This window comes from Sturnus vulgaris, chromosome 9 (genome assembly GCF_052056855.1).
Source record: "Sturnus vulgaris isolate bStuVul1 chromosome 9, bStuVul1.hap1, whole genome shotgun sequence".
Classification (NCBI taxonomy): domain Eukaryota; kingdom Metazoa; phylum Chordata; class Aves; order Passeriformes; family Sturnidae; genus Sturnus; species Sturnus vulgaris.
Window position 1 is genome coordinate 10,250,495 of NC_142251.1, and position 14,736 is coordinate 10,265,230.

Here is a 14,736-nt window from a genome sequence, read left to right on the forward strand (position 1 = left end):
ACTGTCCCATCCCAGCTAATGCAGTCCATGGCAGCAGAGAACAGCCTGTAGTTTTAGGTTTGGACCATCAAATCTGCCCAAGCAGTAAGTTACCCTAGCAGCATGTGGAATAAGGTTTAGAATAGAGGTTGTTAAATGAATAGTGCAGATAAACCCATTTATTTCTATTTCAGACTAGACTGCAGCACATTCAACGAGGAGAAAGGGACAGGAAAGGAGATGTCCACCAGTCCCTCCACTACTGCATATTCAAACAATGGGACTTAAACTTCTGAACCACGAAAGGGCTGCAAGGAAAAAACTCAGAAACTGAGACATTATTTCTGTTAGGAACCATATAAAGGCTCAATATAGATCTTAAGGAAAAAGAAAGTCCCTCTGTGAGACTTCTTCCAAGTAACAGTACTGCTAGGGGGAGATTTCCTTTTGTTGAGAGATGAAAGGTGGAACATACAGAAAGAAAGCATGGATATCTTTATTTACATAATTTAAAAGAAGGCAGTTTGCAGTGGAGAAGCGCGTCAGAAGCTGTGCCAAATTCCATGACACTGAGTACCTGCCCTTCATAGATATCTGGTGGAGAACTCCCCAAAAGCCTCCTGTGAACATAGCAGTGGTGAGTGCTCCAAGGTCAGGTTTTGTGGTGCAGCACAACTTCCCTTCTTAGTGGTAAAAGCTTCAAATATGCCTACCTTCAGATTACCACCAGGTGGGACACTGGTTCTTTAAAACAAGAAAAAGGGAAACTACCCACTTCACACTCACTTTTCAATGTCACTGTTTTTACAGGTCTTCTGCATGGTCTCCTGTTTACTGCATTCACCATTACTCGTTGAGGGCATTTCTGTTGAGAGAAGAACAGAAAAAATAGTAAGAAAACGTTAGATCATTGCAATGAAATAATCTGAGCAAGTCACAGTTTCAGAGGACCTCAATGAGTCACTTTCATGCCAGTTCTTGGTAAGAGAGAGAAGTGACTGATGCTAAGTGTCCCTGTCTGGCAGGGGGGCCCCTCTGGACGGTGTATTTCTATGATTCAGGGCTCAAAATACAACCCTTGCTCCATCCCCACTTCACAGTGATCTGACCCCCACTGAGGTACCCATTGTTTAAGACAGGATTTAATTCAGAAGGGTTCATGCAGCTGCCATATGGAAGTGTACTTCTAGAAAAGTGGGTTCGGAGTAAATCCACTCAGCCCAGACCCTGCTTTCAGCCTCTCTCATTTGCTGAGACCTCACAGACACAAGCAGAAAAACACATGCCAGGTAAGTAGAATGACGAACAGTCTGCTCATCATGGCTGCTCCCAGCACACGAGAGGGTGTGAGACACCAGCTGGAGATGAGAAGAGGAACCAGCCCCAGGGTTGTAGGTTCATCACCGTGGATTTGGGTAAAAGGTATGAAGAAAACAGCTCATAGCAAATGCCATCAGAGCTGCCTCCTCATCACCTCCGTGGCTGTAGCTATTGAAGCTGATAATACCTACAAGCAAGTGCTTCTACATCACAGAAAATAAATGTGATTGCCTATCCCACAGAAGGAAATGCCTGTGATAGATATCCTATGCTCTCCGTTTAACCATCATGCCTCTGGCAAAACTGGTTCTATTCCCTTCCCCCACTCCCACCGGCAAGCAGTTACGTCTTGTAGGTACTTTCAAGGCTGGGAATCAAATGCCCAAAGCATGACAGGAACAGAACAGGGAACAAAATCATTGGGACATGTCTCTTCAGGTCGCTGAGCTTCAGTTTCCTTCCTAAGGGAGCTGGAGCAGCACTGCCCAGTTCTGAAAATGGATTTGGCATCTACAGCTGGAAAGCGCCAGGTTTTGTTATTTTCATATTTCCACTAAGTTGCTGCTTACACTTACAGTGCTGCTGACATTGAATAAAACCCCCCAGCAGTCAAATGGGAGTAACGCTTCGCTCTTCCTTCTCAATCTGGTGAGCTTTCAGGTAAAGTATGCATATATATATTCACATTAACTCATTCACTCTTCCTTCTCAATTATAGGTCATGAAGTAGAACAGATCCTAGAGTTTCCACTCCAAAGGTGAAGCCTTCAGAGCAGTAGGCTTTTCTTGCCATACAAAGGCCAGTAAGGACAAGATCTATCCAAAAGATACAAGTTTTTAGCACATCCTCTCAAAGAAGGGAAGATAAGAAAGCAGTTGAAAAACACCCAATAATAGGTGCACCTGTGTAGTTTAAACATCCAGCAGCTGAACATCACCATCACATTGTCAGGCTCTGCTGGCTCTCTCTGTAATACAGCAGTTTGCCTTTCAGTGACATGACATCAAGTCAATCCAAACTCTATCTCTCATCACCATACCAGTTAAGGTGGCATTTTTGGGAACTTCCCCAGGTGCCATTATTGACAATTAATTGTGCTGTAAAGTTTCAAAAAGATAGCGTGGTTTTATGCGCACCTGATGACACTCTGCAAGAGCATTAGTAACTACCTCTCCTAAGTACTGGCAAGCAGAAGACATAGACTATCTACCTGCCCTCCTGTAGTACATAAATTAACAATTTACAGTTTCAACACTCACCATCACTGGCCCATTTAGAAAACTCCGGTGTTATTCGAGTACTTGGTGTACCACCACTAAAAAAGAAAAGGACAATATGCTAAAGGTTGAATTAAAAAAATATTGGTGCTCAGGAAAAGCTACCCCTTCCGCCAACTACTTCTCTCTTAATACTTCTATCCATCAGTCTAAGTTTCAAAATATGAGCAGATGGCCAGCCAAAAAATCTCAATGCTCAATCTTCATGGCATCAGTGACACTACTGCATTTCTACAGAAACTTGACAGAATTTCAAAGTGTTTTTACAACCAACATCACCTCTTAAGCTGCAGAGATTGGCAAACAAGTCCCAGAAACGTGCAAGAAGGACCTTGTCCAAACAGCAAAACAATGTGTTAGGTGCAAGCCACATGACTGGATCTCCTGGCCTCAGGTCCTCAGTTCTCTCACCAAGCACTAAGTGTCCGTATCAACTGATAACCAAGTATCCTCCTGCTACAACACCAGAGTTGTAGCTGTGAAGGAGCTTCAGCGTCTTTGAGACCGTGCTTTTGGACTAGCATGGTTAGCAAAGTATTGAATGGACCAATGGTTTGGATCCAGTGTGGCAAATGCCACTTTTCTATGGAGTGAAACCTAATTTTGAACTAGTGTTTGCGACAGGCTAAGCAGTAAGAAAACTTCATTTCACTGCTCTATCAACCTTGACCCCACAGGATCACTCAGTGAAAGAGATACAGGGGTAATTTAAGTCCTGTTTTATGCAGGGCAGAGGGCTTAGAAAGCAATCCTAGCTCCCTGTTAAGACTCATTTTATTTGCCTGGAATGCTTCCCTGAGTGACCTGAATGCTGGCTGCCTACAATCTCCACATATGTATGTGGGCAGGGCACACATCCTGCCCCAACCCAGAGCTGAATACAGAAGGATTAGTTTGCATGCCCCACAGCACGTAATCAGATGCAGTGAAGTCCCGTGTGGGGTGCCAGACTCCTCCTACACGTGGGATTCCCATGATTCCAAGATTCTCATGGCATCATACTGTATACTGCTAAGAGGCCACATTTCATCATGAATAATATGATGCATAAGGCCTTAGTCCAGCATAGTTTCCTCATTGCTAGAATTCATCCTCTGTCCAGCATTGTTCAGTGCAAAGATGGCACTGGCTGGGCCGTGGGGTGGCTCAGAGAGGGAGAGTGTACAGGGAGGCTTTACTGAAGCTGCACAGGTAGAAATGGAGACCTACCTGTCAGATTGTGCTTCTTTTTAAGTCTCCTGTTGCAACCCTTGCACTCAAGTGAACAGGTATTTTCCATGAACTGAGACTTCCCAAAAGTCATGAATGCAGTAATTTAGAAAGGCATGATACTTACTTTAAAACAGCACCTCGGAGCGCCTCCCTTTCTTTGGCTTCACCTGGCTCTTCTCCAGTGCAAGGAATAATGTCTGCCTCTGTGTACCTGAGCACAAAGGGTTAAGGAACATACAGCCCTGCCTGCTGCAGACAGTGGAAAGGTTTTTGAGATGGTTAGGACACTGTCTGGGACATAGAACAAATTAATTCCAACTGGGAACACCTTAAAAAAAGAGAAGGAATGGTACCCACGAAGGGGCCTGCTTTTAAATCCTGGATTAAAGTTTTGTTTTAGGTGGAAAGAAACAGAAATCTTTTGATAGTAACATGATTATACTGCTTCTTGGAAAGGAAAAACCAGTTCCTGAACCTGTGAAAACTTAACCTGCACAATTTCACAAATTCTATTTGAAGTATAGAGTTCTTTTACCAGTGGAGGGTTGGAGATTCGATCCTAAAGGCTGGTACAGTTTTCAATAAAACCTCATTCTATACTGTATATAGCCCCTCATCACAGCTAAGGTAGTGTCTGTCTAATGCCCTTACAGGAATTCTTCCTTGATGCCTATTACAACTGCTGTGGGGAAGAAGTCTGCTCACAGGTCTCCCAGAGCTGTGCCCAAAAAGCTTGCTCCCAGATGGAGAAGCTCCCAAAATCCGCCTTTAATGACAGTTCTGCCCATGAACTTTCATGTCTAATGAAAGGGGGTAAAAAAAATCAAATCTCTCAGAGTGGAAGGTGAATAGCGCTTACTGCACAAACTCCTTGAAAACAAAAGGGTGTCTTGTGGAAAATAAACTCAATTCCTACTCATGAAATAGGAAAAGCTGTCCATATAGAACAAACCGGGGTGGAGGCAACATAGTGTTTATGAAACAGAATAGAGAAACTCTAACTGATCCCTTGCAATATCTCCTATATATTTCAACCAGGTCTGAAGTAGTGCTGTATCAACAGTAGGATCTCAAAAGAGATAATAGGGAACCCCTCCTAGTTCAAATAACATGGTAACTGTACAAGGCTGTGTCATTTCCAATAGGGCTGGACACAGATTATCCACCATTTCCCAGGGCAGCTGCACCTCTGGGTTCCCTCTTGGCAAGAGCCTTTCAAAAACGATACTGTGGTTTCCCGTATTCGAGTGTGTCATCTCCATCCACATCCAGGTCAGCGTCGCTGTCTGGATTCTCCTTCCCGCTGCACATGATAAACCCAGAACCTGAAAGAAAATAAAACACACGGATGAGCATTTGAATTGGAAATGAAATGTTGGAGATCTCCCAAGAAAGGTGCTACAGCACCAGTTTGCAGGCTGTCCTTTACTCTTAACAGCCTCATAAAAGGTGCCCTCTCCAAAGACTGCACAAGAACACTCTCAGAAATGGTCTAACTTCCTAGATTTTATGCTCTAAATGCCCCCAACATTGAAAATGGAACATTCTTGACTTTTAGCTCTCCACATGAATTATTTTAGAATTGAAGTCACTGTAAGGGTCTCTCTCAAAGGTAGAAAAAGCAATGAAGCTAAATAGGAAAGAATTATTTTTCACAGAAGTAGTTAATGCAAAATTCACACTACTAGCAGGTAAGAGAAAGGACGTTCTGAATTACTTAATTCAGATGCAGAGGGCAGGCAGAGGCTAAAATACAATTAGAAACATCTTTTCCATTTTAAAATACATTTAGTCATGGCTAAATTTTTAAAATTTAAAACATATAAGAACAGCAAACCTGTTTCTACAAGAGGGGGGAAAAAACCACAGACTTCTGTCATTAACAGCTTCTTACAAGCACTTATATGAAAAAATTGCAATGCAACTCCTCAAGAGTTCTGCTCTTCCAGCACAGGAGGGTCAGGCACACATCCAGTTCCAACTCCAGCAGGAAGCAATCACTTACAGTTCCACCTGAGGCTGACTGTGCATCAACTCCCACTTTCTAACAATTTATACATTTACTTTAGTCCCAAGTATTTTGTAAACTGTAACCAGGCTTCTTTTAATTGAATCTGCACAAACACCTACAAAGATGAATCTTCACATGGTATTTTCTGCGCAGGTTTTATTAAGAGAAGGGAAACTACAGAAAGTGTATTTACTCTTTACGAGAGCTAACACTGAATATGCTTTCTCCTGTAAGACTGGATATTAAGCAAAGACCTCCTGAACTCTAGGGTGTTGGTTGCAAGGTCCTCATTTGTGTTCAATTTTGCAGCAGATGTAAGCTGTTTGGGTATGTTAGCTATGCAGATGTTCCTTCATCTAAACCCCTGTCCAGAGAGCAGAGCTGGACACCTGGCTCAGACAGAGCCTCAAGGCACATCCAGAGGGCTGGTGACCTAGGTCTAGGGTTGTAGATCAGGGAACAAATCCCAACTGCAAAGATTGAAAGAGTAAGGTAGGTATTGCCTAGGCCTTGCACCAATGCCCCAAAAGGGCGACTGTGGTTCTAAATAAAAAATATAGGCTAAAATTATTGTAGAAGCACTGAATATTATATGCATGTCTGAAGAATGAGGACATTCCAAAGCATTAGGACAGCCTTTTCAGGCCTTCAGATGTCTGAGTCTGTTCATCCCACTGGGTTCTCACCAGCAAACTTAACATAAGCCCAGAAGCGTGAACTATATTTCTAACAGCCTGCATCTGTGCAGACAGCAGGGCAAAGCAAAGGTCTCATTTCCAAGGACGCCATGCAGACACAGTTCTTTACTACCACTCTCTAGGAACGGATGCTCTCACTGATTCATTAAGCACCCAATAAAATTTGTTTATATGGATTTGATATTTCTCTTCCCTGAATATCAAGAAGGTCCTTAACGAGTGACAACTATAGCATGACAATGATTTTAAGACTAACCTTTCCCTAAAAGCATAAACTACCTTTTGCTTCAGAGCAATCACCAACCTTAATTTTTAGCAAAGGTAACACAAATAGCACCAACAATGCCACACTCACATCTGTGCCAGGTACAGTGGGAGCCATGGCTGCAGGTCATCCCCATGGTGTCACTGGGGTAGCTCATTTCCAGCAGACCCCTTTGGAAGTGTTTCACATACTGGCTGGACACTGCCAGCCAACACATGCCACAAGCTGCCTCCTCTTGCTGCAATGGCTCATCTAGTAAATCTTGACTCATTCAGTTCATCACAATGTTTGGGAAAAGATTTAGAGTGGCAAGAGAGACCTGTCAAAGAAACTGGATAGTCTTTCAAAGCTGCTTTAAAAGTCAAGAGTGGGTGATGGGGTGGTAATTTACAGGCATGGCATTTAACCTGCAGTAACACCATCCCTGCACCTGGCATTACTTTAGCCCATCACTTCTCTAAGGCCATAAACTTTGGACACACAGGTCTTCATTTTTCTTGTAGCTGTGGGAGACACAAATCATGCAAAGCTGGAGCTGTGACTTGGCCAGTCCCAGGAGGAGATCTGAACATTAGCCAGACAATGAATACTTGGAGCAAGTGCCTAGGTGGGGGGGAGGTGGCCAAATGAGTGAACATAAGTGGGACCACCCCCCGTGTTACTGTCTCTGCAAGCATGCCAAGCACACAGCAGACATGTACCTTTCCATCAATTTTGTTTCCAAGTGACTCAAGCCAACTGGTGGTTTATGGCTAGAGCTTAAGATGAGAAGATCTGCTTAGTGCAATACAGTTTACAAATATTAAGGCACCTTGACTTCAGAATCCTTGTGTCCTTGCTCTCAAGACCTTTGTATTTAAGAAAATCCCTTTTAAGTCTGCAAGGAAAATATTCCAGAGCTTTGTCTGAATCTAGCTCTATAGCCTAGCTGCACTGCCAGCAGACTACTCCCTAAACAGAGAGTGTACAAGGGGAGAGTTTGGACAGTATGTGTTATGATGGCAAATATACACTGGGATGATCTGAGAGAGCCTTTCAGTCAGAGAGGACAGCACTGCAGAGAAGTTCATAGGTTAAAAAGAGGGGCACAGGAATGGTAAATTTTCTTTTCTGATCAAACAAGGACTCCCAGATTGACACCTAAAGGAAGGTGCGATTAGGTGATCCAACTCTTAGTTTTTTGCTTAATATGGAATTTTTTTATGTGACCAAGTGCAGTCCATTGCAATATGGTAAACCAAATCATTCAGAAACTGCTAAACAAAGTAACCTACATGAATCCAAAAAATACTCTGAATATGAGTTGTGCTATCAGTTTTAGGACTTCAGAAGCTGCCTCAAATAAAAAGGAAAAACGAAAGTCACAAAATATGTTACTGATACGAATCAAAATATTCATAAATCCCAGTACTGCTCCTGCATACAACAAAACACTAAAATATGGGATGCAAAGTGTGGCCCAGCATCACCTGGGGTACAAACGGCTTGCAAGCAGTATCCTATAATACCTTTTCATTCTGCAGCAGGGATGGATTTTGAGGCCAGGTCCAGTGGGATGAGGTTTGGTGCCACAATTTCAACCTGACCCTCTTTGTCGAACTTCCTGGGGTTGCTTCCATGCACAAAGCCAGTGAAAACACCCACACAGCTGTTCAAATATTTGACGTCTGAACTGCTTGACATTATTCATTCATCTCAGGCTCATTCAAACCAGATTTCTGGACAAGTGCTGTTATAAATGGATTAAGAAGACCACTAAATGCAAGGAAGGCCCAAAAGGATCACACCTGCTTCTCACTAACTCAGCCCAAATGTAAAGAGGGCTCACAACTTCCAGCTCCAGGTGGTGTACAGTGCCATCCAAGAGAAAGGAAAATGTGAAATGGAGTACAGAAGACAAGAGCTTCCAGAAGTTCCCCTACCAACTCCATTCGAATGATTCACAAGTCAATAGTGTGCACTGAGATCAGGGAAGAGTTCCTCCAGCAAGGCTCTTCTTTTGAAAGTCACACAGTAATTCACAGCCATCAGCAATGCTGCCTAGAGTAGAGACCTCTAAAGCCAGTGTGTTATCCAGAGGTCAGTGCTTGGAACCACAACTTTATTCCCATGTGTTAACAAAGTGAAATCCGACAACTGAATGCTAACTTGTGAGTTTGACCTAGGAATTCATAAGAGATGTGATCTGTTATTCACAGAAGCAGCTGTGACTCTTAGGAGTCACTCAAAGCCTGAGGAATGTAATTCCACATGTGAATTTGAAAATGCTGCTTTTAGATGAAAAAAGAACAAACTCAGTGCAGACTTTTCTATACCTTTCCTGTCCCTTGCTGTACATTTGGTAGAAGGCAACCCCTTGTCATATGCTGCCAGCCCCAATACAATTAGCCTCCTGGTGTTAAAGCAGCACAATTCTCTGACAGTCTTAATCCCAGTTGCCTCCTTAAGGACCAGACAAACAGGAGTTAACAGGCAGGTCAGACGCTGGGGCCATTAGGCAGAGAAAAAACAAAGTTACAGCTCTGTCTCCAATCCCCATTGCTCTTGTAGCCAGGTGCTCTGACATGCAATTCCAGCGCTGGTATTGAGTGGCACCTCTATAAACCCTGTGACAGTTTGGGAGACAAACTCGCCCATCAATCAGAATGTACCTATCAACATCACTTACCTAGCACTGTGTACACAGCTTTCTTTGCTTGGGCTGGTCTCAGAGCAGTCTGCCTGAGCATCAATTCTAGTTACTTTCTGAAAAATTTAGGTACTCTACACAAGCAATAGTGTTTCTGAAATACTGGCTCAGAGGTCAGAAAAGCAGGGAAAATTCGCATGCCTCTTAACTGCTGCCAGCTTCAAGCACTGGCAGGCTACAGGAATCAGCTGAGCTTGAAGGTGAAAATACTTCCCATTCTTTCCATGTACCTATTAATAATGTCTGCAGATAAATCTCACCAGAAATCCTTTCCTTCCCCATCTTGTAAGTTATCATAGCACTTTTCTCTCTCTTAAGTTGTCCCTTATGCCTAAGCATCCTCTCTGACCTCTGCACTGCTTCTCAAATCTTACTTCCTTTGTGCAGTCCTCCTGATGAGTGGCCACCTGATCAACCCTCCAGTGAATGGTAGCCCAGGTTAAGATATAAGCAGATTCACAGAACAGATAAAAGGACTCTACATTCGAGTCCCTCCTTTTCTCCTTCACACTCAGTAGCAGATGGTCCAAGTGACAACATATGCTGCTTCAGGTGCTGATAGCACTGCTGTCTCCTGCACAGGCACGAGCTCAGAGAGACTGGCGTCCTAGAGGCAGAATGGTAACACAACCAGACCATGGCAGACCCAAACGACCCCAGCCTAATTTAATGAGTGCAGGTAGGAAAACACAGACCTACTGTGCCTCATCCCTGCTCCTCAACTACTATCTAGGCAGACCCAAATTTTGTGTAAATTCCATAAATGGGTCTAAATTCAAATCCATCTCAGAGGCGTAGAGCTCTACTATTTTGGCTGGGAAGAGGCATTCATTCTGTGAACCTCCAGAACTGCATCCTTTTCTAATTACACTCCTTGCAGTGACCCCTTTCTGTACAACCTCCCTTTCCAGCACGTTCAGTCTATTTTCTTATAACAATGTCACTCGTTGGCTTCGTGGAAGGTAAAAACAATGAAGCAATAAAAGTAGTTTATGCAGACTCATGGCCAGGCCTCACATACTTCTAAGAATGGCTCTAAACTGGGTTTATTTCATCAGCTGCTGAAGTATCCCAAACTAGTACTAAGATGACAAGGTGGCATGGATGCCATTTTATTGTAAGAGAAATCTGGGAAGACAGAGAAAGCCACTAAAAATTCTTGAAAATGAGAGGAAGGCAAAGATGAGGCCATGTTGAACATCGGTCTTTCCATAGATCCATAATGCCTCTCCAGCCTTCTTTTTCAACAGTGAAATTGTTCCCCCACTTTCTCCTAGCACCAACAGGGATAGAATAGTTCTGGTGATGTTCCCAGCCTGTTGCAGAAGAAAAATGACATTTAGAACCCAAGAAAAGCTGCTTATAAAACAAGGGTTTTATTTCTCTGGAGGCAGATCCATTTAAAAGTAAAGAGTGATTTACCTGGAAAACTGACACCCAACTGTGTTGTTACAGCACACACCTGAAACAGCAGATGCATCCATCTGATGCTATTAGCTCCCACAGAGGCACAAATGGGCTGTCAGAGACCTGACTGCTTACCAGTGTGGATGCTTACAGTGATCTTTGCTAACAGATCACAGAAACAGCTGCCTTTAAGGAAAGGGGCCATATAATTTTATGACCATTACCATAATTTTGCAGCAGCTTGCTGAACAAAGGGCAGGCAAGCACTGCTGTACAGGGTAAGAGCCAGCTGCTGCAAGGCTCAGGAAGAGGCTTCCCTACCCTTTGCAGTATTGAGAAGTATTCCAGAGATGTGTTTTATGCCTCCTGTAACCCATCAGACTATGGCTGCAGAGGGGAAAATACACTCGGACCGAAGCAAAGGTCTGATCTGTTCTGGCAATTCATGGCTGCCTCCTAGAACCTTGTGCTGATATGATACAGGAAGGTGAGAACAGCCTCGTGTATCTCAAAGGCTGCTCTTCAAAACCCAGAGCTGAAGTACAAAAGCAGCAGCAACAGCCTTGGTCTTTGCAGCTACAGCTTGTTTTCCACAGTTAGGGAAAGGTGGATCTGAAAGCTTTTGTTCCCCTGGGGAGAGGGTGGAAACAAACAAAAAAAGGAAGAGGGAGAATTAAAGTAATCTTGAATCACTAAGCAGATTCACATCACTGGATCAATAAGCACCACTGACAGGGATCACAGGAATGTCGCAAGTTTGCCAATAATAAAGCAGCACAGCAGAGCTCGGAGGATGACTTTTCTAAGGCAGCCGAGCATGAAGCAGCAAGGCTGGTGAACAGCTGAATGTGACACCCTGGCTTACAGTGGGCTGCTGCCAGTGGCAGAGCTCGATGCAGTTTGCTTTAAATAATGATGAGCACAGAGATTGTATTCATGGGGGAAAGGCAGCCAAGGACTGGAAAAACCAAGGGCTAAATTTCATAGACCAAACACATGTGCTCTTCCTCCCAAACTAATTCTTTTCTAGGTTAGAAAGAAGAAAGAAAAATCAGTGCTAATTTAATCAATTGATCAGTCTATTGATTGCAAAACTGGAGCTGCTAGTTAGCCATGTGCTGTAATGCCCTCAACTCTGAAACCACAAAACACACCATTGATTTCTTCACTACCAGCTCCAAAACAAGAAATAAAACTGGGCTTTCATGAAAAAACAACTTCCTCGTTCAGGGAAAGGATGCAAGCAAAGAAGAGAGGCCAGGAAACAGGGACAGCCACATCTTGCGAGGTTCAAACTGAAATTAGTTACAGATGCAGTCACAGTGTCTTGTGTAAACTCCATCGATTGGGTGGCTGACAGTCTTGGGAGCCTCCATAGTAGGACAATCAATCCGGCTGCAGTGTCACCTGCCACTTTGCTGAACAGTTGACAATGCAATTATCCAGTGTGGAGGCAGGGAGTTGGCGCGTGTCAAACGCAGTTAGCCACTTTCCGGGCACTACTCGATAATGCGTTTCACCGCCGCGTGTAGGAGACGACATGTGGAGACAGGAGCTGTTTAGAGCCATTGAGACCTGTGCTCCCTTTTTTCTTTAGAAACATCTCACTGCCCCTGACTTAACAACTGTATTCTAAAATGCTATTAAAATCATGTCAATCAAGTATTGTGTGCTTAAAGCTCAAGTTTGACCTGAGTGTCCAAGAAGTAGGTTGCAGTTCTAGCAAAACTGCACACCCTTGAGGGAAAAAAAGTTAAAAATTTATCAGATTACTATCTTAAAGCCTGAGATTTTCAAACCCACAGCTAACAGACCAGTAGAAAACTGGACTGCGGAGCAACTAATGTCTGAGATCTTCAAAAAACCTGAAGTTTAAAGGAACTGTGAACTGAAACCCAGTCTACTTCAAAAATTGAGTAGTTTCAGGTGCTCTACTTGCTCCCAGGTGCTCACCCTGCTAATTTTCATGGTGTTACAACTGCATTTTCTGTTTTCTTTTTTTCCCCCTCCTTCCTCTAGGAAGGGGTTGACAGGCATCCCTTTTCATCCCCCAACTAGGATAGGTAATACTGTAAAATGGAGAGAATTCCACTTCTTCCCACAGAAAATCTTCTCCTGGTTAGAATGGCTGTGGGTGCTACATAAATCAACCACCAAGGTTTAGTTGATTATACTCCTTTCAGCTAATGCATTCTAGCAGTTTGAGCATAAAAATTAGATTCTTACATTTTTGTATGCATTCAAATTAAAGAAAATGTAAAATCAACAATGAGAAATTTTAATGACTACCCTCACCAGTTTATTTTTTTCCAGTTAAAACGATTTTTACTTTGCTAAGTCCCACTGACTACTTTGTGTTCCAAAATGAACAAAATGGTGTTCCTTGAAGAATTATGTAAACTTCACACACACATGACATTGGGCACCAATTACATGGCAGGGCATGCTGGCTTTTGTATGTAAAGTAAGAGGCGTTTTCTTCTTAAATCACATACTATTCTAACCTGTTTTTCTGGCTCACTGGAGCCAACTTACGGTATTAATATACAGGACAATACTTAAGAGATACTTATTAACTACAGAATCCTTCAAATTCTATACGCAGACACAAACTACAGAGAAAGAATTAGGTGCAGCCCATGTGATTACCGTATCTAACACTATGCAAACAGACTGTGTTAGCATTGTTAGGTCAAGTATTACCTTAAGGGCAAGTACTTGCTCTCAAAGAAGAGAGGTGTAAATGTTAAGAAGTGGTTGGGCTACTCCATCAGACCAGTCCAAATTATTGTGCTTCTGCAATGGAGGGATTACCAAGATCACCACTTTTACACAAGGGCTGAGGTAAGGGATACACGTGCTCTGGGGCTCAGCAGGCCCCCCTCTATTAGGGGAATAAGCACTTGAGAAAAATGGTATTTATAGATCCTGCCCACTTGGAAGCTTACAGCAGGTAGAAGTAACCAGCAGAAGGTAGCAACCCAAGAATCAGAAGGCTAAAATTCAAGGATTGAGAGGCTGCGAAAGATGCTCAGATGTACAGACACATTCACCTTAGAGAGAGAGGCTGACACTGGAAACACGGCAGAGAAATGCACTGAATTGAGCTCTTGCTAAATGGGAGGAACATTAAGAATTTAATTTCAGCAAAGATTCCCTGTACTCTTACCACAGATTGTTCTTGTATCCAAGCTGAAGTTTGTTTTAGCCTGCCAAAGTAAAAGGAATGAATTATGGCTCATTTACACAGCAGTAGCAAAGATAATTCCAGTTACTAGACCACTCTTCCAAAAGGCCAAAATATGCCCAGTGACATCTTCCATTTCCCACACAGTCTCTTAAGAGAAATCGCACATTTACTGTTCAGCAAAAAATATTTTTGCTGCATTTGAATTGATCAATTTATACCCTCTTACCAGTATAACCTTAAATGCAGCCTGAATCTCCTGACATGGAAAAAAAAAGGAAGTCTCCTTGCCTATTGAAGCTTTCCTGTATATCTCATTATGTTTTATCTGAAAAAGAGGGCACACTGGCTAGTAGGTGAGATTTCTAGAGCAAGCCTTTTAAGATTTGTCACCAGCTCTGCTACTATCTTTGTAACACTAGAGAAGATGCTTCTCCATGCTTCAGTTTCCACACACATGTCAAACACAGATTTTAAGAGTTCTGTTGTAGAGTTCCATTTTCATGAAATTGCATAGAGAAGCACATGTGAGCTTTCCTTCTTTATTTGAAGCTTTCTGCCAGGCAGTTACCAGACCCAAGAAGTCACTGTAATCACAAAAACCTGTTGTTGAGGTAGGAGAACTAAAAATTATCTGTTTAGATTCTGAGGCCAGGACCTTGCACATGAAATAATGATTCTAATGTGCTG

General features: G+C 42.9%; 1 protein-coding gene across 5 annotated transcripts in view; it reads right to left on the reverse strand.

Annotated features, from left to right (window-relative positions):
• The window catches only part of RNF220 (ring finger protein 220), a 210,020-nt gene that overhangs the window by 23,741 nt on the left and 171,543 nt on the right, over positions 1–14,736 (reverse strand). For all 5 annotated transcript variants that reach the window (XM_014872099.2, XM_014872098.2, XM_088169535.1 and 2 more), the window contains 4 exons: positions 5,018–5,114; positions 3,914–4,000; positions 2,560–2,615; positions 766–844 (listed from right to left, as the gene is read on the reverse strand). In XM_014872099.2, the coding sequence (XP_014727585.1) occupies positions 766–844; positions 2,560–2,615; positions 3,914–4,000; positions 5,018–5,114 (319 nt within the window). The remainder of the gene's footprint in view (positions 1–765; positions 845–2,559; positions 2,616–3,913; positions 4,001–5,017; positions 5,115–14,736) is intronic.